The 21,772-nt window shown below is 41.9% G+C and overlaps 3 protein-coding genes across 3 annotated transcripts; all 3 read left to right on the top strand.

Annotated features, from left to right (window-relative positions):
- Window positions 1-3,148: 3,148 nt before the first annotated feature.
- Window positions 3,149-8,075, top strand: LOC149925207 (uncharacterized). The gene is made up of 7 exons (XM_090161714.1): window positions 3,149-3,214; window positions 3,285-3,569; window positions 3,634-4,137; window positions 5,734-6,022; window positions 6,084-6,455; window positions 6,520-7,074; window positions 7,168-8,075. Exons 1-7 carry the CDS (start codon window positions 3,190-3,192, stop codon window positions 7,883-7,885), a joined length of 2,748 nt encoding a protein of 915 aa, XP_090017840.1. The 5' UTR covers window positions 3,149-3,189; the 3' UTR covers window positions 7,886-8,075.
- Window positions 8,076-15,133: 7,058 nt separating this feature from the next.
- On the top strand, window positions 15,134-15,976 carry LOC149925206 (baculoviral IAP repeat-containing protein 3-like). The gene is made up of 2 exons (XM_090161713.1): window positions 15,134-15,747; window positions 15,818-15,976. Exons 1-2 carry the CDS (start codon window positions 15,433-15,435, stop codon window positions 15,974-15,976), a joined length of 474 nt encoding a protein of 157 aa, XP_090017839.1. The 5' UTR covers window positions 15,134-15,432.
- Window positions 15,977-18,682: 2,706 nt separating this feature from the next.
- LOC149925205 (uncharacterized) lies at window positions 18,683-19,462 on the top strand. The gene has a single exon (XM_090161712.1). It carries the CDS (start codon window positions 18,683-18,685, stop codon window positions 19,460-19,462), a length of 780 nt encoding a protein of 259 aa, XP_090017838.1.
- The last annotated feature ends 2,310 nt before the right edge of the window (window positions 19,463-21,772 follow it).

The following is a 21,772-nucleotide window of genomic DNA, read 5'->3' as shown; positions in this document are numbered from 1 at the left end:
TGATAAAATCACTAATATACTTTATTCTAATTTCCAGAAATTTAGAAGATGACTAAAGTTTTGTAAGAAAATCTAATAAAATTTCAAAACGACTGTTCTGTTTTTATTCTTGAATTTTTAAAAACGCTAGATTTTTTCTTATTTATAATATAACTATTTAAAAGCAGCCCCTCTAAAACAGTCTGCAGACTGTTTTAGAGGGGCTGCTTACTGTAATGGTCAGTAGTAACAAATTTGCATTCAACAGTTTTAAGAACGGTAGTAGAGATAAGTGGGTCTATCTACCGATAAGGGGGCACCTGCGGGCGGGGGAAACGGGGGTGAAACGGGCCCCTATAGGGGCCCCCTTTTGCGGCAATATTCGGCGGGGTCAAAAGGTTAGCTGAGTTACGATGTTAGGTCAATAGGTTATCTGCCCCTATGGACACGATGCAAACAGCCGTTAAATAAGGGTGAAACGGCCCCCTATAGGGCCCCCATTTTGCGTACATTTTCGGCGGGGTCAAAAGGTTAGCTGATTTACGATGTTAGGTCAATAGGTTATCTGCCCCTATGGACACGATGCAAACAGCCGTTAAATAAGGGTGAAACGGGCCCCTATAGGGCCCCCATTTTGCGTACATTTTCGGCAGGTCAATAGGGCAATAGCTGGAGGCACCCCATTTTAGGGTCAATAGATGATTTACGGGGTTGATTTACGATGTTAGGTCAATAGGTTATCTGCCCCTATGGTGGTGACACGATGTTATGCAAACAGCCGGCCCGTCATAGTTAATAGCTGGAGGCACCCCCATTTTAGGTCAAAAGGTTAGATGATTTACGATGTTATAACCCATAAAACCCAGGTGCTAACCCATTATAGGTCAATAGGTTATCTGCCCCTATGGCGGTGACACGATGTTATGCAAACAGCCTACCCGTCATAGTTAATGTCGGCGTAAAATAGCGGGCGGTCATCGGTAAAAGTGTTTTGGAAAAAAAGAGCAGAATGTATACAAATTATAAGGTTTTATTTAGATATTCAAAGTTACAGTACATTAAGCGGATGAAAACGCTTAAAGATAAAACAATTTAGTTTTAATATATTTATGGTGTGTAGATACCATAGTAAACAAATTGTAAAAGTTAAATACACAAAACATATTTTGGTTGGCCACTGTTTCTTTAAAATCGTCAATAATTTTAAATGCTGTTACGTAATTGGACGCATAGCGGACAACGGTATCATACCTTTCATGTTCATCCGATAGAAATAAATTGTTGGGTGCACATGGTTCTTTATACAATATTTCGTAAATTTTACGATAATTATCGGTTATAACGTAACCCATTAATTCAAAGAGTTTTTGGTTCACTTTAAGGAGTTGAATGTGCGAATTAATGAAATATTTGAGTCGGTCCAATTCTCGAGTTTCCGGCGCTTTGATTACGACCGACGCTTCGGATATCGTGCTTTGCAAGGTTAATTCTTTTTGGTCAGACATGGCGGCGGTCACTAGCGCGTCTGATAACGGGAACGGTGATCGAAAGGGCAGCCTTTGTGGATCATTTATTTGTTCCCAGTGGCCGTATAAATCATCCCAGGCGCGCGAAGACATTTCAAAGACCTGGTGTGTGATTTTATTGCATAGAGCTACAGATATATCGAGCTCAGACGTAAAACCCGTAGTAACGAAAAGCTCGGATGAAAGTGAATACCGAGGGTTAACTTTCCGCTGAGTCGGATCAAATTTAGACATTTTAGTGGGCCCAGGAACGTTATCTACACAGCTTCGTTTAGACATGATGCTCGAGAAACGGTTTGTAGTGTACTGCCGATGGATGACGGGGGTGAATGTCTTATATATAGCGATAATAATTTGATGACGTAATCAGGATGACGTAATGGGTTGACTCAATGACTCACGCGATTAGTCAAATTTTGCGGTGTTATGTGTATAGCGACGGCCATATTGGTAAACCAAAGAGATAGAAATTCTACAAGTCCCATTAAAAGTAAAATCAACGCGATTAGTAATGCGTTTTTAGGATTGTTCGCGATAAGCCGACTAACGGGAGAGGCGGGGATAGAACCTTCCATACCGGAAGTTATCGTTAAACTAAATTTATCAATAAACCAAAAAAGGGATTTAAACTTTATATATTTTATAAAAAACCAAATGACATACAAAGTATTAAAATAAACAAATAACTAAAATAAACAAATGACTAAAATATACAAAAAGAAATATTGACAAATAACTAATATATAGAAAGGAATTATTTACAAATGAAAAATACAAACGAGAAATGAAAAAAATATATACAATAATTAAGAGGATCTATTCCACATAGTTTATGGGGCTCCATAAAATTCTACGCGCAACAACATTCATTTATAACCATTTTTCGACAAAACGTTTGTCCCCAAAAAATATCTAACAGTTTGAAACGTCTTTTTTTAAAAAGTTTTTGAGTATATAACTCTTTCACCATGACCATCCTTCGACGCTTAAAAACAGCTGTGAAAACAATAGCTTTTTATAAACATTTCGGTGCACACTATTTTAACAATACCCGATTTGACGCGTCATGTTAAATTCAGGAGTCGTGGGTCAAACTTAATTTGCATCGTAAAAAAGGTTAGGGTTGACACAAAAAAAGAGCCCCTAAACAATTTTCCCTTCAAAGAAAAAGACCGTAGGGGCCTACATTGTTCAATTAAGACTCGAGCGGCGTGGCCCCCAAAGGATTCCACCCTAAGGGTTTGGTGTCTAATAAAATAGCGGCTCGTAAAAAAAATTGGGGCCGCTCGGAGAACAAGAAGGGCACAGGCAAAAAGTTTTTTTTCGTATATTCACCCCGCTTTGTCAAAATAGTCAAAAGAGTTTTCTGCGTTTCTTTTGAAAAACAACATGTGTCAGCGATAAAAGGATGAACAGCCACCATATTTATGGGGCTATCATTAAAGTAGCCATTGATCCATCCTTAAATTTAATAGGCTTAAAAAACATTGGGGCCCATCTTTTAGAAAACAATCGAGTTTTATATAATAGAGTTTCGACTTAACGACGTGATATTATTTTTATACAGCCTCAAAAGATACGTATAAATAGAGCCCTATCGGCCAAAGAAACTTCACTAATCAGCGGAATTCTCAAGTTGGAAGTCGTTTTCTTATCGCCTAGAAAAAATGGATAGCGAAAGCTTATGTTGGTTTCTAGACGATTTGACGGTAAATAGACCCTGGTCCGTACCGCAACTACTGCAATTTTATTACGGAATATGTTTATTTTTAAATTTAGAGCCGGGGTTTGCACCAAATAAGTTACCCGCAATCTTTAGCCGTCTGAGTTTTAAATTAATTTTGACGGTTATTGAAATTTTTGAAACTGTTCAAGCTATCCCCCACGTTCCAGAAGCGTGCCAAACGGTAGCCGAACTCCGATTATTTAATCAAGCATTACCGCCTCGGTTAGGCGAAATTATTGAAGCGAGATATAATAAGCGGGAAAAAGAATTACTCGAACTCGAGTGGGATGCTATGTTGGGTGCCGAATATGACGAACCTGTGTTGGACTACCTGAAGAGTAAGTTTTTTTTCTCGTACCGAAAAATATCTAAGAAATTAAAATATATATTTATTTTTTATAGACGCCCCTGAAATTGTCACGGTCGATGATGCTGAACCGCGTGAATCCGCCGAAATGGTGGACGACTATTTCAACGACCTACTTAACCAAAGCGGTTACGGGGAGGCGGAGGGAGATTTCCCAATTGTGGGGTATATTGAATTTGAGGACCCGAATTGCGTAATTTTGGGTCAGAATGAAAAACAGTTCCCGAACTTCAATATGACGGGAATTGAATTGGAAGCTGAAATATCGGGTAATATAGCGGAAGGGCTTGCCAGGGTCACTGAACGGGTATTACGCGATGTAAACCCCGCTGACATGGTACAACTAGTAATCCGTAGTTCGGCGCTGGGTGCGGCGCATCCCGATATAACCATTTCATTTAGGAGACGTGACCAAATTGATATCGAGGCCCTTCTCGACGAGGTATCCGAATCTATATATTCAGATGAGGAAGAAGCGTTTTTCCTGGCACCCGTTAATTTAACTTTTTCCATTGTCCGTCTCCCCCAAGGCGGTGGCTGTACGAAACGGAAACGACTAGAGACCTTTGCCATGTTTTCTAGGAATAGACAATCAATTGTCCGTATTGCGAACAGCGACTCAATCTGTCTCGCTAGAGCTCTTTGCGTCGGTGTGGCACTGTGTAAATATCAGAATGAACCCGAAAACAAAAGACTAAAAACGGTCTATGAAACTTTGTCGCATACCAAAGAAAACAATGTGGCCCAGCGAGCCGAGGCGCTCCTCCTATGCTCCAAATCGGGTGTCCGACCTAATAAAGAATGCGCGTCGCCCGAATCGATTAGAAAATTTAGAACGTATCTCAAAGAATACGATATTTTAATCTATCAAATTAAAAACAGCTGGCCGACCTTGGTGTACGATTCTAGAGTACGGGGAGGTATGGACAGAAAACGTATTGTACTTTTAAACGAGGGGGCGCATTTCAATCTAGTTAAAAATCTGGCACCCTTATTCGGGAAAGCAAAATTTTGTTCAAAGTGTCTCGAGGGGTACAGACAAGATAGCACCCACGCGTGTTCAGACTATTGTTTCGCGTGTTGCAGGGCCATAAAATGTACCGGAGATATAATAAAATGTCCCGACTGTTTACGTAAGTTTACGGGTGTCGATTGCTACGCTCATCATAAAATAAAATTAACCGGCGATAAATTATCATTATGTCAAAATTTATTTCATTGCACGGAATGTTCGATTCTAATCGATTTGACTAAACGCGACGGCCAGCTGCATTCTTGTACCGAACAGTATTGTACCGTTTGTCGTAAGTTTTCCCCCTCGGGACATCAATGTTACATCCAAGTAATAAAAGAACCGCGACGCCCGTTACCCCGTTTCGATTCCAACGGTCAGCCCACTCAAATGTGGATATTTTACGATTTTGAAACGGTCCAAACCAAACGGCACCCCGATAAGAAAAACTGTTATATTCATCAACCCATTTTATGCGTGTCGGAAACTTATTGTGTCGCGTGTGTTGATACCCCCGACGTAGCATGCAGATTTTGCGGCGTTCGCCAAAGACAATTTCTGGGTTCAGATTCCGCGCGAAACTTTTTCGAATATTTAAGAACACTGGCTCGGATAAGAAGAGTGACCGCGCTGGGACATAATGCGAGTAATTATGATACGCAACTCCTATTACAAGTTATAATGGAGAGTGCCGACTCGTTTGAGCCCGATCCGATAATAAATGGAACTCGCATCTTGCAACTGAAACTACACAATTTAACTCTATCGGATTCGTATAATTATATACCCATTCCTCTGTCGAAATTCGCGGATACGTTCGAGCTGGGTCGCGAATATACGAAAGATTTTTTCCCTCATTTTCTATTCAACGTAGTTGATAATAATTTTGACATTTACAAACCCGAACAAACAAACTACGTCTCGGAGAACTCGCTGCCCCCCTTGGAAGCTTACGGGGCCCAATATTTCACGGCGAAAGACCGCGAAAGTTTTAACAAATGGTACGCTCTCGAATCCGAAAAGAGTTCGGGATTTAATTACCTCGAAACGTTAAAACTCTATTGTTCTAGAGATACCCACATATTAGCTAAGGGTTGTTTAAAGTTTATGAAACTATTTCAAGACTTGTGCGAAGTTAATCCGTTTAGCGTGGGCGTGACTATCGCGTCAGTGTGTAGTTACGTGCTAAGGAAAAACTTTTTGGAGCCAGAAACGATTGGCATAATACCGGCTAATTTGTATCGGTTATCCGAGCCTCAATCCACCGAGGCTTTAGAATGGCTGGCTTGGGAAGCGCATGTCCGGAATGTTACCATCGTGTCAACGCTGAATGGTCGAGAACCGCGTGCTGGAAAAATTAAAATTGATGGTCTAATCGGTGAGAAAAACGCTCTACAATATCAGGGCTGTTGGTAAGTATTATTTTAAAAAGTTCGAAGAGACAAAATATAAACAGGTTTTTTTTCATTAAAGGTATCACGGTTGTAGGACTTGCTTCGGGGACTCTGTAAATAGGAACCAGCCATTATACGCTAACGCGAGCGATACCCTTAATACACGATTTTCCAACACGATGCGGACAACCAATAAACTTAAAGAAATGGGTTATACCGTCATTCAACAATGGGGGTGCGATTGGATTTTGGAAAAACAACAAAATCCAGCCATAAATGAATTTTTAAAAAATTCTAATTTTTCGGAAACTTTAACTGAACGTTTAGACCCGCGAGCCGCTTTTTTCGGGGGCAGAGTATCAGCCCTACGAACGTACTGTAACGTTGAAGGGACCGACGATAAAATATTCTACGTGGACATTTGCAGCCTGTACCCTTTTATAAACAAACGGTATTATATCGAAAAATATATATATAACGAAAACAAATATTTAAGTGTGTTTTCCTTTTTATAGTGGCAAAGTCCCCGTTGGTCATCCGACAATTCTGCTCGGTAGCGATATTCCAGCCATTGACGATTTTGAGGGATTATTGTTATGTAACGTGCTCCCGCCAACCAATTTATTCCATCCTATTCTTCCGTATCGGACCGTTAACAAAAAGTTAACGTTTACCCTATGCCGGACGTGTGCCGATTTACGGTATCAGGGTGACTGCGAGCATTCTGACGACGAAAGAATGCTTAAAGGCGTTTGGGTAATCGACGAATTAAGATGGGCGGTAAATCGCGGATACAAAATTACAAAAAAAATTGAGGCGTGGTCATACACGGTGACGCAATACGATCCTGCAACGGACAGTGGAGGGATTTTTCGAGATTACGTTGACTGTTTCCTAAAAACCAAGGTGGAGGCGAGCGGCTGGCCGTCAGATTGTCAGACCCCCGAAGCCCAGGCTGAATACATTGCGGCTTTCGAACGTCATGAAGGGGTCAAATTGGACCCTACCAAAGTCTCCAAAAACGAAGGACTTCGTGCCATCTCGAAATTAATGCTGAATTCCATGTGGGGGTCTGTATGGATTTTATTACCCCCCCCCCCCCCCCATTGGGGTTATAAATCATATTGGGTAGCGTGATAGATATTAAAACTTTTTTTTTCCAGAAAACTCGGTCAGCGATCCATTGTGACCAAAACTGAAATCGTTCGCGAACCCAAAGTGTTCTTTGAACTGCTATCAAATCCTGAAATCAACGTAAAATCGGTTTTGACAGTCAACGATACGACTCTTCTAGTGAAATCAGCCCCCATCAAGGAAGCGGAAATCCCTCTAAAACATACAAATTGCGTAATTGCCGCTTATACAACCTGTCAAGCGAGATTAGTTTTATTAAAATATCTTGAAATAGTCGGAGAGAACGCGTTATATTTGGACACTGACGCCCTCCAGTACGTCTCGAAACAACCCCTTATAACTACGGGCCATTATTTGGGCGATATGGTCAGCGAGTTATCCGGTTATGGAAAGAATTCGTTTATTTACGAAGCCGCGTATGGCGGGCCAAAAAATTACTCGTTTTGGGTGAAAAATCCGGATACGGGCGAAAAATTTAACGTTACGAAAGTGAAAGGATTTCGAATTAATGTCGGTAATCAGCATATCATTAACGGCGAAAATTTAAAAACTATGCTAGGAGTGACTGACGAAGAAACTGAAATACCGGCGGCGTTTGCCGTGCCTCTGCCCAAACAAATCCGTCGACTTCCGGATCATACGCTCGTTAGCGTCGACTTGGAAAAAGCGTATCGGCCCGTAATGGATAAAGTTCGGGTTTTATCGAATTACCGAACAGTTCCATTCGGATATAAAATACGCGCTTAAAAAAAAACCTTCGCTCTTATGCGGGCGAACCGCGGGTCGAGAGGCGCCGGTCTCCGCGGGTCGCCGTCTCGGCGTTCGAGAGAGAGAGAGAGGCGCGCGCGCGTTCTCTCTCTCGATCCGCTATCCGCGCGCGTCGGGGTCACGAGGGGGGTGTGTCTCTAGCGCGCCGGCCGCTTTCCACGTGGCAAGGGGGTGTGTCACGGGAAAACGTGTTTTGTTATTGTCAAAAATAAAAAATATTATATATAAAAACAAAATGTCCATTTTATTTCATTCTGGTTTCAGCTACGCGGTGATAATGTACCCTTTTTATCACAGTTGTAACATCATACTTTGCGGCCCTAGCCAAAGTGGTAAGACATATTTCGTAGAAAAACTGATTAAACATTTAAAACAAATGTTTGAACCTCAAATTGAAGAAATCCACTGGTTTTACGGCGAGGATCAGCCAGGATACGATAAACTTAAAAAATATAACGTTATATTTCATAAGGGTTTACCCGATCCTGACTTATTTGACGGCTCGAAACGGATACTGGCCGTTTTAGACGATTTAATGGGGGCGGGTCAAAAAGGAGAAGTTGCCCAATTGTTCACCAAAGTCTCGCATCATCGTAATGTTAGCTTTATCTACATAAGTCAAAATTTATTTCATCAGGGTCGCGGGTGTCGCGAAATTTCCCTCAATGCGCACTACATACTTTTAACGAAAAATGTACGGGACAAAACACAGATTAATTGTTTGGCGCGCCAAATGGCCCCCGATAATTCCAACTTTGTTATCGAAGCGATTTCTGACGCGACTAGAGACCCAAACTCTTACGTATTGATCGACCTTCAGAAAGATTGCCCCGATTCACATCGGATCAGAACTAATATTTTCCCCGGCGAGCAAGTCTCGGTATACATTCCGAAATAATACTTTTCCGAGGGTGGTTAGTTACCACACACCCCCCCAGCGAGTCGAATTCATTCGATGTACAATGTCTCGACGAGTCAGGTCGCAAAAACATCTGCTCGAATCGATCGGCAAATTAAAGGGCGTTAAGAGACGTAATATTTTAATTAACGCCAATAAAGAGTTGATCGAAGCAATATCTGATTGCGTGTATAATACTCTTATCGGGAATATACGTCTAACCACGCGGCAAAAACTACGATTAAAAATACACCGTAAAACGTTACGCAAAATTGCCCAGAAAAAATTGGGCTGGCAAACTAAAAAACGAATATTATTAAATCAAAAAGGTGCCGGATTTTTCTCGTTTCTTCTGCCTATTGTGTCGTCGCTCGTGGGAGCCCTAACAGGTTGAACATAAAAAATGTTAAGGTACTCGAAAAAGATGACTTTAGCGCCGATTACGCCACCCCATCAACAACTCAAACCGGATATTGACACGGAAATGGCTGATATTTTAAAAAGCGAAGCGCTCGATGACAGGACCAAGTGGAAGATATACGAAGAGATGCTATTAAAAAAGCACGCTCGAAATAAACCGATTGAAAATAACGATACGCCCAGTTTCGATACATTAGTCAATCTGTTCCCGCTAGGATACAGAGCGAGCGCCCGAGCTATATTTAATCATTTGATTTCGGACAGCGGTCGACTGCGGTGGGACAGCCAGGGGCAGATTTTATTAGACGGTGAAATACAAACGGATTCTGATATTGTTGATTTAGTATATTATCTAATAAGTCCCCACGCGCCGAGACCCCAGAGTTGGTCAAAATTTAATAACCTGGTGGGTAAACTACGGAAAATCACCCCTCAAGCCTTCCCCACCACCACCCCATTACCGTCTACTTCGTTCGTAACAGCTTCCGCCCCCCCGGGCCCCCATCTTTCGCTCGCCTCCTCCAAACGAAAGAAAACTTTGCCGTCAGCGGTCGGGCCTAATTCTTTCGCGACACCTCGACAGTCACCGAAACTTTGGTCGCCTACTATTAAGAACCGTTTACGTAAAAAAAAAACGCCGAGTGCCAAAATTTTGAAATGGGAGAGTTACCGATAAACGTAACGACTAGACTCGAAAAAATATATTTCGATTCTCGTAATCCAGCTAGCTACGGGGGTGTTGAAAAATTATACGATTCTGTCAAAGAGCTCGGAATATCTCGGGAGAATGTTGAAACGTTTTTGCAAACTCACGACGCCTATACGTTACATAGACCAGTTATTCGAAAATTCCAACGACGAAAGATTCGTGTGGGAAACAGACTAGACCTCTATCAGACTGATTTGGCAGATATGCGGTCTTTAGCGAGCGACAATTCCGGATACACATTTATTCTTACTTGTATAGATTGCTTTTCGAGAGTGGCATTTGCCGTCCCCCTAAAACGTAAGACCGGCGCGGAGGTTGCCCGCGCCCTGAAAATAATTTTTAAAGAGCGGGGCAAGCCCCGCGCTATACAGTTCGACCGTGGGTTGGAGTACGTTAATTCGACTGTTTTAAAACTCCTAAAAGAGGAGGGCATTAGACATTACCATTCCGAAAATAGCGATGTTAAAGCCGCGATGGTAGAGCGTTTTAATAGGACCCTGAAACAGCGCATGTATCGTTTTTTTACTCATAAAAACACGCGACGCTATCTCGACGAGCTGCCCAATTTAATTCATTCGTATAACGCCAGTTATCATACTGCAATTAAAATGGCTCCCTTCGATGTAAACGACAAAAATATTCTTCAAGTTTATAGAAATATTTACAAACCAGGGCAGTCTCAGCCAGCCGCCCTCAAGCCCCGAAAATGCCGTATCAAAGTCGGCGATTACGTAAGGATTACCCGAACTGCCAGACCGTTTTTAAAAGGGTACAGCGATCAAAATTGGAGCGCCGAAATATTTAAAGTTATTTTCAAGAATACTAAAAGACCTCTTCAATTTAAGCTCGTTGATTTGGCTGACGAACCCATCACGGGATATTTTTATTTCAAAGAAATTCAACGAGTTATAAAACCGGAAGAATATACAATTGACAAAGTATTAAAGAAGCGACGCTCAAAGGGTAAAGTCGAATATTTCGTTTCTTGGTTAGGGTATCCGGCTACATTCAATTCTTGGGTTTCTGCTAAAGATGTCCGAAGCCTTTTACCTAACGATACCCAGTAATTCAAATCTCGAGATATTTCCGAATAATACGGTAGCCTGTTTCACGATAAAATTACCCGAACCTATCGAATTAAAGGGGGGGTGGGAAGTTGCGTTGGTGGAAATATTGTATCCCTTTTCGTTTTACAACGTGTTGCCCTATGACAATTACGTCTATTTCCGCGTTAATCCCGCCCAACATGGGGGACAGTCTGACCCTAAAATGGTCGGGACGATGCGAGAAATCCCTCCGGGGCATTACTTGAGTATAGACCATTTACTTAAAGTAGTAAACGACACCGCGCTATGCACCGCCGCTAATGTGTGTCTTACCCACGATCCGCTGAACGGACACGTGGCGCTGGTTGGAAAAAATATTACCCCCTATGGCGTATTTATGAGTGACGGACTGAGCAACACGCTAGGATTTGAAAGAACTAAAACTATCGCGGGCAGAAGCGAGAACCCGGCTCGCTTAAATTTCCACATTCCGCCCCAAATCTTCGTTTATTCCGATATCGTCGCTGATCAAGTGGTGGGCTCGTCGCTCGTCAAATTGTTAAGAATAATAGCGGTTGACGAATCAGCCCGATTTGGTACTCATATCGAGAAAACATACATTTCACCGCATTACGTGCCCATTGAGAAGAAATACTTTGATACTATCCAAATAGATCTACGCGATGTTTATGGGAAACCAGCTCCTTTTGAGTTTGGCAATCTAACAGTAAAACTTCATTTGCGTCCAAGATGCCCTTAAGACACGTTCTTGAAAAAAGACGCTGCGTAGCGTGCCCGTACGCTCAATATTATGCCACTCAGGCGGGTGGCGCTATTCCCGACGTATACGTGGGATCGCCGTATCAGCGGGGGCACGGGCAATTCGGAAGCGGGTTTGGGAGTTTCTTCTCCGGCTTGTACAAGCTAGCGAAACCGTTTCTTTTACGGGGGGCGAAATTTTTGGGGGGCCAAGCCCTCTCCACGGGAAAACAAGTTTTGGCTGATGTCTCGACGGGGTCATCCATACGTGAAGCTACCAAACGGCGCCTCACAGAAAAGTACGATGATCTCAAACAACAATACGGGACTGGGAAACGTAAACGCAAAACTAAAACAATTAAGAAAAGACCAAAACGCGGTGGAAAAAAATCATTAGTAGGCAGGAAACGAGCTAGAAAGGTCGTTGATATTTTCTCCTAAAATTATGGGTCATTGCGAAGCGTTAAAAAGTGAACTTGATATTTTTCAATCCGCGCCTATCCAAACGTCAATTGAGGGAGGAAAATGGACAACCTTCAAACCCATCTCGTCGCTGCGAGGCGATACCATCGAGTTTAATATTCCTGGAAGCGGGCACGAGTATATTGATTTACCGCTTACGTACCTACTTGTTAAAGCTAAAATCGTCGCCGATGACGCGGGCAAAAGTTTATTACCGTCGGATGTTGTAGGGGGGTGTAACAATTTTTTGCACACGCTATTTAATCACGCGGAAGTTTACCTTAACGGAACCTTACTGTCTCCGTCAGCTTGTTCGTACGCTTATCGGGCGTACATTGAAACTTTGTTAAATTTTGACAAGGGTGCCAAAGCGTCCCATTTAACAGGCGCGCTGTGGTACAAGGATACCCCCGGCGAAATGAATTCGGTCACTGCCAACGAGGGTTTTAAACAGCGGAAAGGATTCACGGATCAGTCGAAAGAAATAGATTTAATTGGTCCGCTGTTTCTTGACGCGCTCAATGTCGAAAAATATTTAATTAATGGCGTAGATTTACGTATTAAACTATCGCGAAGTAAAGCGAGTTTTGCGTTAATGGGTACGCCGAAGCCCGGGGTTGACTATAAAATTATAATTACGGACGCGAGCTTGTTGGTACGTCGAATACAAATTGCACCCAAAATACTTATCGCTCACGAAAACGCCTTGTCACGAGCAGCAGCAAAGTACGCTTTTACACGCACCGAAACAAAAATATTCACCATCAACTCGAATATCCGAAACACAGTTATTCCCAACGTATATTTGGGTACCCTCCCGGTTCGCTTGATTGTCGCGCTGGTGGATCACGAAGCCTACAATGGAACCCTGGCAAAAAACCCGTACGCTTTCGAACATCAAGATTTATCGAGTTTAGCTCTTTACGTGGATTCTGACGGTGTGGATTCGAAACCTATTACGCCAAACTACGACGCGGGACAATATATTCAAGCCTATCATACTTTATTCACGGGTAGCGGAATTCATTATAGAAACACCGGGATCGATATTTCCCGGGGAGATTATGCCGGGGGCTACGCTTTTTACGTCTTCGACATTTCAAACGACCATAGCGCGGGTGAGAGTCATTATTGGAACCCCTCCAGACAGGGACAGATGCGTTTGGAGCTTTCGTTCGCTAAACCAGTCCCGCAAACGTTAAGCTGCGTAGTTTTCGCCGAATTTCAAGCCAGCTTTAGCGTAGACAAAGATCGTAACGTTTCTATTGAAAACGTGTAATTATGCGCGGATCCGAGATTTTAAACATTTTGAGACGTACGCGCAATTTTATGGGCGTATTCGCTTCGGATTGTCTACCCGATAAGATTAATAGTTTTCCAGCGTCACTGGTTGTAAATCTGGACCCCCACGATGAACCCGGCAGCCATTGGGTCGCGATTTACCTTGATAAATTAAAACGGGCTTGGTATTTTGACTCTTTGGCGCTACGGCCCATTTTGCCAGCCATTAAACTTTTTTTAAAACAAAATTCGAGAAAAATCACGCCCACCAAGCGGCGACTTCAATCGACAACGAGCGTCATTTGCGGACATTATTGCGTGATTTATATACGTCACCGATCAACACGTAGAAGTCACCAAAGCTTCTTTAAGGGTTTTTCACGAAGAGACGTCAACAATGATATAATGGCCACTAGAAAATTTAACAACCTGTTACGTCATCATAAACGGAGTATAAATTCCCGTCGCGCGACTATACCCCGTTTTTATTCCTAACTAAACCCTCAGTATCGTGTCGGTGGCATGGCGAGAATGGCCGTTGTCGAATTTGACTTTCTACTAGGAAAATCCGCCTCGCGCTCCGGCGGAGAGCCCCCCGACATTGTCGTGAAGGAACTAGCTCTATCAACAGTATCGACCCCTCCCGCCGTTCAAGCTTGGACTTTCGAACAACCCTATCCAGTACAACAACTTCCGAACGCCATTAAAAGACAAAACGGCTGGGTGTCTAGGAACCTTCACGGTATTTGCTGGACCGCGGGGTATCTCCCCTATTATAAACTACCCGCCTGCCTTATATCAGCGGTATCGAGTGCGGATATGATTTTTACAAAAGGAGACGTAAAGTGTAAATTTTTAGCCGATTATACTGAGACCGCCATATACGATTTGGAAACTTTTGACTGTCCCCGAGCGGCGACTTTTGATACGCCCCCGCCAGTAAAATGTCTATTCCGACATCAAACTCTAAACACCCGACAACCGTGTTCTTTGGAACGAAGTCTACTTTTCGCCGAATGGATTACCCAGAACCGCGCTGAAATAGACAGTCAATTACGATGTCCATTTTAATTTTTTTTTGTATCACACTATAATATTTTTTTGACTCGTAAAAGAAAAATAATTTTTGTAATATATCATCTTATAAAATAAATATTTTTTATTATCTTATAAATCCGACTCGTTATTTCTCATTGCTCGCGTCATTTTTTTTAGATTACGTAATTAATAGTTCATTGTGTCCATTCATTCGCCCACGGTAGAAAAATATTATAAACGTATTTTAAAAATATTAAGTGTCAATTTATCAATGTAAAAATTATTTTATACGGTCACCTTTAAAAATAACAATGTATTCAATATAAAAACGTTTATTCACATTTTCTTTACAGCGGTTTTAATATTATGAATTTGATTAGTTTTACAATATTCTTGAAAATAAATCAGAGCAGCCATTTCCTTTTCAGTCGGCATTTTTAATTCGGCTGGCAGGTTAGATGTAGTTGGTTCGGTTGATTCCATTGTGGCACCGCGCTTTTTACATGTCCCAATAAGTTCGTTAAGATAATCGATAATTTTATCATCTGACATTTCCTCGGCCTCCGTGTAATGGAGCGATTCACTCTCATCACAATCACACGCCAGATCCGAATCTTCTTTCATTGTATTACACGATAAATGTGTCATTAAATGTTGTTTGAAACCTCTCACGGACCGGTATATTTCCGAGCATATCCCGCATTTCTTTGGTAGCCTAAGCGGAGACATCTTCCTCTTTCCCATAGCGGCTGGCTTATGAAAACCACAACGCATCTACGTAATCTTTACGTTTCATGGTGTAGATTACGTCATCTTTAGTGAGTCATTTTTATAGATTACGTCATTTTTATAGATTACGTCATTTTGGGGTTTAGACCCAGAAATATTATTCCGTAGCTCAAAGAGAATCGGGATGGCTAGTCACGAGGATCTCACCACCGTAACCGGTCGGCTAGAAACGTTCAAGCAATGGGACAACGTACACGTGAACAAGGAAGACTTGGCCCACGCCGGACTTTTCGCCGTAGACTCGGACGGCATAGTCGAATGCTACCTCTGCCACGGACAGTTAGGCAGTTGGGAAACCGGCGACGTACCCCAAACGGAACACGACAAATTTTATCCCAACTGTCCGTCACCCGCCGCTTTGGAGGGCCAAGATATCCCGCCATCCGAAAAATACATCTCCGGCGGACCTACAACCACCCCCGAGGGACCCGGCGACAACGTAACTCTTACCATCAAACGCCTCGAGGTAGAACATTTAATGAAAATGCTCGTAAAAACGCTAATTTCAGATGGTTCGTTTCAACCCTTTGAGTGAACTTTGGTATATACCCTACGAAGATCGACGTAATTACCATGATATAAATAAAATACATTTCCAAAGACGTATTTTCAATGTAAATCGTATTATACAGCCTGTACTCGAAAAATATCTTAATAAAACCTTATAATTTGTATACACTCTTCTCTTTTTTTCCAAAACACTTTTACCGATGACCGCCCGCTATTTTACGGTACGCTTAGGGGGCCGAAAGTGTTTGTCGGCGAAAACCAACCAACTCGACATTCACTATGACGGGTAGGCTGTTTGCATAACATCGTGTCACCGCCATAGGGGCAGATAACCTATTGACCTAAAATGGGTTAACACCTTGGGTTTTATGGGTTATAACATCGTAAATCAGCTAACCTTTTGACCTAAAATGGGGTGCCTCCAGCTATTAACTATGACTGGCCGGCTGTTTGCATAACATCGTGTCAGTCCACACCACCTGCGGAATAGGGGCAGATAACCTATCGTAAATCATCTAACCTATTGACCTAACCTATTGACCTGCCGAAAATGTACGCAAAATGGGGCCCCTATAGGGGGTCCGTTTCACACCTATTTAACGGCTGTTTGCATCGTGTCCATAGGGGCAGATAACCTATTGACCTAACATCGTAAATCAGCTAACCTTTTGACCTAAAATGGGGTGCCTCCAGCTATTAACTATGACTGGCCGGCTGTTTGCATAACATCGTGTCAGTCCACACCACCTGCGGAATAGGGGCAGATAACCTATCGTAAATCATCTAACCTATTGACCTAACCTTTTGACCCCACCGAAAATGTACGCAAAATGGGGCCCCTATAGGGGGTCCGTTTCACACCTATTTAACGGCTGTTTGCATCGTGTCCATAGGGGCAGATAACCTATTGACCTAACATCGTAACTCAGCTAACCTTTTGACCCCGCCGAATATTGCCGCAAAAGGGGGCCCCTATAGGGGGTCCGTTTCACACCTATTTAACGGCTGTTTGCATCGTGTCCATAGGGGCAGATAACCTATTGACCTAACATCGTAACTCAGCTAACCTTTTGACCCCGCCGAATATTGCCGCAAAAGGGGGCCCCTATAGGGGCCCGTTTCACCCCCGTTTCCCCCGCCCGCAGGTGCCCCCTTATCGGTAGATAGACCCACTTATCTCTGGTAGTTATCGTTAATTGGGCAATAAACTGTTTTGAAAACAGCAGACAACGTGCAATAAACATTGCCTAATTAGTTACAATAGTAACAATCTACTGTTCTTAAAACAGCAAACAGCTCCAAGAATAGAGGTCGGGGATGGTTAACTTTTATTCAATAGATAAAGCTCTCAAAATTATTCGTAAAACGTTTTGATCAAGTAATTTATATTTCTGAATTATTCGATTATTTTTTTGATAAATTTGTAAAATTAAACGGAAAAATGATGTTTTTTTCGATAAAAAGCTCAAATTTTCCGAATAAGACATGATTTTTAATTATTTTCCGAAATATTAACCGGAAAATTTCTTTGTTTACATCTTTTTCCCGAAAAAAATCAATTTAATCATGGATAATGATTAACCTTCCCCGACCTCTATCCAAGAAAAAGTTAGCATTGTAAATAATGAAGCTATCGGTAGAGGTCGAGGATGGTTAACTTTTATTCAATAGATAAAGATCTCAAAACTAATCGTAAAACGTTTTGATCAAGTAATTTATATTTCTGTATTATCCGAAATATTAACCGGTAAATTTCTTTGTTTACATTTTTTTCCCGAAAAAAATCAATTTAAACATGGATAATGATTAACCGTCCCCGACCTCTAGCTATCGGTATTTATAAAAACAGTAATTGACAGTTAACTAAACACCAGTTAACACCATTAGAATAGTATACACCATTGAAACAGTATATGCAACGGTTTATTGAACTGCAGGTGATGTTAAAATCCAGCATAAAGCTGTTATAAAAACAGCAAGGTATTTAGAAAACAAAACAGTAACCGACAGTTAACCATACAGCAGCAAACACCATAGGAACAGTATATTCAACCGTTTATTATACGGCATTTGATGTTACAAATGTACCAAAAAACAATTGTAACAACAGCGATGTATTTAAAAAAAACAGTAATCGACAGTTAACCAAACAGCAGCAAACATCATTGGAACCATATATGCAACCGTTTATTATTCTGAATTTGATGTTAAAAATGTACCAAAAAGCTGTAATAACAACAGCGAGTTATTTTTAAAAAAAACCAGTAATCTACAGTTAAGAAAACCGCAGCAAACACCATTGGAACAGTATATGTAACCGTTTATTATACTGTTGTTGATGTTAAAAATCTACCCAAATGTTGTTGCAAAAACAGCGTGGTGTTTACAAAAAAAAACAGTAATCGACAGTTAACCAAACAGTAGCAAACACCATTCAAACAATATATGCAACCGTTTATTATTCTGAATTTGATGTTAAAAATGTACCAAAAAGCTGTTGTAACAACAGCGAGTTATTTTAAAAAAAAACAGTAATCGACAGTTAAGCAAACCGCAGCAAACACCATTGGAACAGTATATGTAACCGTTTATTATACTGCATTTGATGTTAAAAATCTACCAAAATGCTGTTGCAAAAACAGCGAGGTTCTTTAAAAATAAACTGTCATTTTCTCTGTAATTTTAACAATGTCGATTCACTGTTATAAAAACAGCACATTACTGGCATCTACGGACGCCACTACCTTGCTGTTAAAAAAACAGTGTTTTTCCTCTGTGTGTGGTCAAATGTTACCCTCGGTACCAGAGGGGAAGTTGTCTGGTTCACCGATGGGTCTAAAACCCATCTAGGTGCGGGCGCAGGGATGTACTGCCTAACGACCAATTACGGCTTCTATGAAAGCCTTGGAATTTACGCAAGTGTCTTTCAGGCAGAGATTTCTGCTATCTGCTTCTGTGTTGACTTCTGTCTGAAGAAGAACTATCGCGGGAAAGTTATCCAAATTTGTTCGGATAGCCAGGCTGCTTTAAAAGCTCTAAACCAGTCTAGTGTTTCTTCTAGACTGGTTCTTAGCTGCTTGGATCTCCTTTTTAATCTCGGGACGCTTAATAAGGTTCAACTTTATTGGGTCCCTGGACATGAGGGGTATCATGGGAATGAAAAGGCTGACGTCTTGGCCAGGGAGGGTGCGACGGCTGGGTTCTGTGGACCAGAACCCGCTGTCCCTATCCCCCGTGGCTTGATACGCAGCCTGGTCTCCAATTACATGACTAACCGTCAACTCGAGCTTTGGCTCGAGATGCATGGCCAAAGACAGGCTAAGGAGTTTATCCCTGGCCCCTCTAGGCAAAGGGCGAAAGAACTGCTTTCGCTCTCGAAATCTAGTATAAGGTTGGTTACTGGTCTGCTTACAGGTCACTGCCAGCTTAATAGACATTTAAATCTTATTGGTATCAGTGATGACCCACTATGTAGGGCCTGCAAGGCCGAGGAGGAGACTGCCTCTCACGTTCTTTGTAGCTGCGACTTTTATGCGGCTCAAAGACTAGAGCATCTTGGGATGCATCAATTAGAAACTAACGACTTCTTTAATATGCCGGCCAAAAATATTTTAAGGTTTGTGTCGGAGATAGGACTTTTCTAAGTCATGGGTCAGGGGTGCACAATGGACCTAGGGTCGAAGTGCATGGGTGGGCATTTATGCCTCCCCGCCCCCTCTCAATAATAATAATAATAATAGTAACTGAAATAACGCCGCAGCTGCAAAACAGCGTATTAATTTTGAGTCCCCCTCAAAGATGGTTGAACGTCTGTCGCGCACATACTAAGCGAAGCTTAAGACTCAAACCCTCGCTCAAACCTATTCGGAAGACCACGAGGGTGGCTTGGCGGAGAGCATTTTGCCCGCTGAAGTGAAGCGTCATGCGTCAATGATGTCGAGGGGCTGATCAGTATCCGTAATCGGTGTAAAAAACCGTATAAAAGTGATTACGTAATCGATTAAAGATTTAACACTACCAAAGGCTTTACTCGCTGTAATCAGAATTTGAGGAAGTGGTTAGCCCCTCGAATGATGTTGCGTATTTAATAATGTATAACCTGGCAAAAATAGTTCCTTGGAAATACTTCAATGTGAATCGTCGGGTTTATCTAAAATTTAAGTTAATTCGGATTTGTTTACGCATTAATGGTTAAGTCGAATTGAAACGGGCTTTAATGGCGCGTGGACATATTTAACCAATTACCTCGAAAACTTAATAGAAACATTGAAGAATATTAAGTAATTATTGACCATTTCACGAATGCTGCTTAGCAGTTAGTTTATTCCAAACTTGACAATTTTAAATAAATATTTAAATATCCTATTGAAGTTTATGCGCGTAGAATATTTATAATGTAAAATTTAATCGCTCAAAATTGAAGGACATTCATAAATTTCTGTGGCGTACTGATGGAGGACATTTTAAAGGGAATAGAACCTCCAACGCGTTCATTATGAAAGACCCCATCAATTTCCTTTATTCCCTTCACAATCAGCGATTATCAGCGCCGCAAGTGTGAAAAGCCATGGGAGGCAGCGGAAAATATTATTTTGTTTCCGAAGGTTATACGTAATGTTGCTTTTTTTCTTCAACTGCGCCACTAGCTCTTCTTTGGTCAATTTAACTTTGTGGCAATATTTCACCGATTTCAATTTTTGTTTTCTGTGCTGCAGCATCCTCAAACTGGACCTTAATTTCTGGTACATTATACAGCGTCCACTTTTGTTTTTGGTCAATAGTTGGCAATTTTCATGGTGAGACTACATTTAATACGCCATTTCGCTCGAATCCCCAGTCCATACCTTCTTTTGGTAGCTTACGTCAAGGTTTCAGTTCTTTAATTAACTTTCACCCAAATGCCTTAATCGGCGGGTCACATCATCAACTGAACCTGATTGTTCCCCCTTTGTCCCCTACAACACCCTCTGGTATTTCACATACCACTACCACCCTTACTCCGTCAAGTACAACGGGAATGTTTCAACTAACTCCAGTCCCTACGGTGGCATGGCTTTCGATTCGATCGTCTTCAATTCCCAGTACAACTTCAAACCCAACGGCTACACATACTACCCAAGTATGGTCTTCCGGTATATCATCTGTTGGTAGAATGCCGGTAACAACGAGTGGCCCACCGTTGGTATCAGTAGGTCAACCAGTATGTCCTCCTGTCTCTTTTACGCCGTACGCAGTTCCTACGTTTATTGGACTGAATTATACAATGGGAGCCGGGGTTACACCACAAGTCCAGCCTGCCTGGACATATCCTCAAGGACTTCAGTATATACCCACACTAGTACAACCTGGGTCACCTGTTGTACCCCGTGTAGGGGCGGGTACCTCTCCTTCCTTGGGGCCACCTTCAATCCCTTCACACCCAAGAACCCCTCAGGGTCCATCACAAGTACCACCGTTCCTTTCATCAGGTGGAGTGGGTGCTCCAAATCTAGGAACAGCCGGAACACAGCAAAGTTATCCACCCCCTGGTGATCCCACTCTTATGGCGTTACTTGCACAGTTATTACTTACAAATTCTGGTGGTCTTAGAGGCCAAGATCCACCCGAAAGATTGGCGTTCCATGGAAGATCTGGAGATAGCGTATCGGAGTTCTTCAGAGAATTCGAAGAATTTGCAGCTTTTCATAAGATGCATTATATTGGTTTCGATCACTCCCAGTTGGTTTATCTTGGATGGATTTTAAATTTAGGATGAAACTTCATTATCGGGTTGATGACGCTGAAGCTAGAGCCCGAGCAGATCTTAATACTCGTCTACAAAAATCTTGCGAATCAGTCGATGAATTTTTCGGTCATTATATCAGAGTAAATCAAGGTTTACATCCACCCATTCCTGACAACGAACTCGTACTGATGATTAAGAGAAATCTTAGGAAGGAAATAAAAGGCCTTCT

Source organism: Leiobunum rupestre, chromosome 10, assembly GCF_980474605.1.
Source record: "Leiobunum rupestre chromosome 10, qqLeiRupe1.1.hap1, whole genome shotgun sequence".
Taxonomy (NCBI): domain Eukaryota; kingdom Metazoa; phylum Arthropoda; class Arachnida; order Opiliones; family Sclerosomatidae; genus Leiobunum; species Leiobunum rupestre.
Note: the sequence above shows the minus strand (reverse complement) of the source record. Positions and strands in the feature narration are given on the sequence as shown.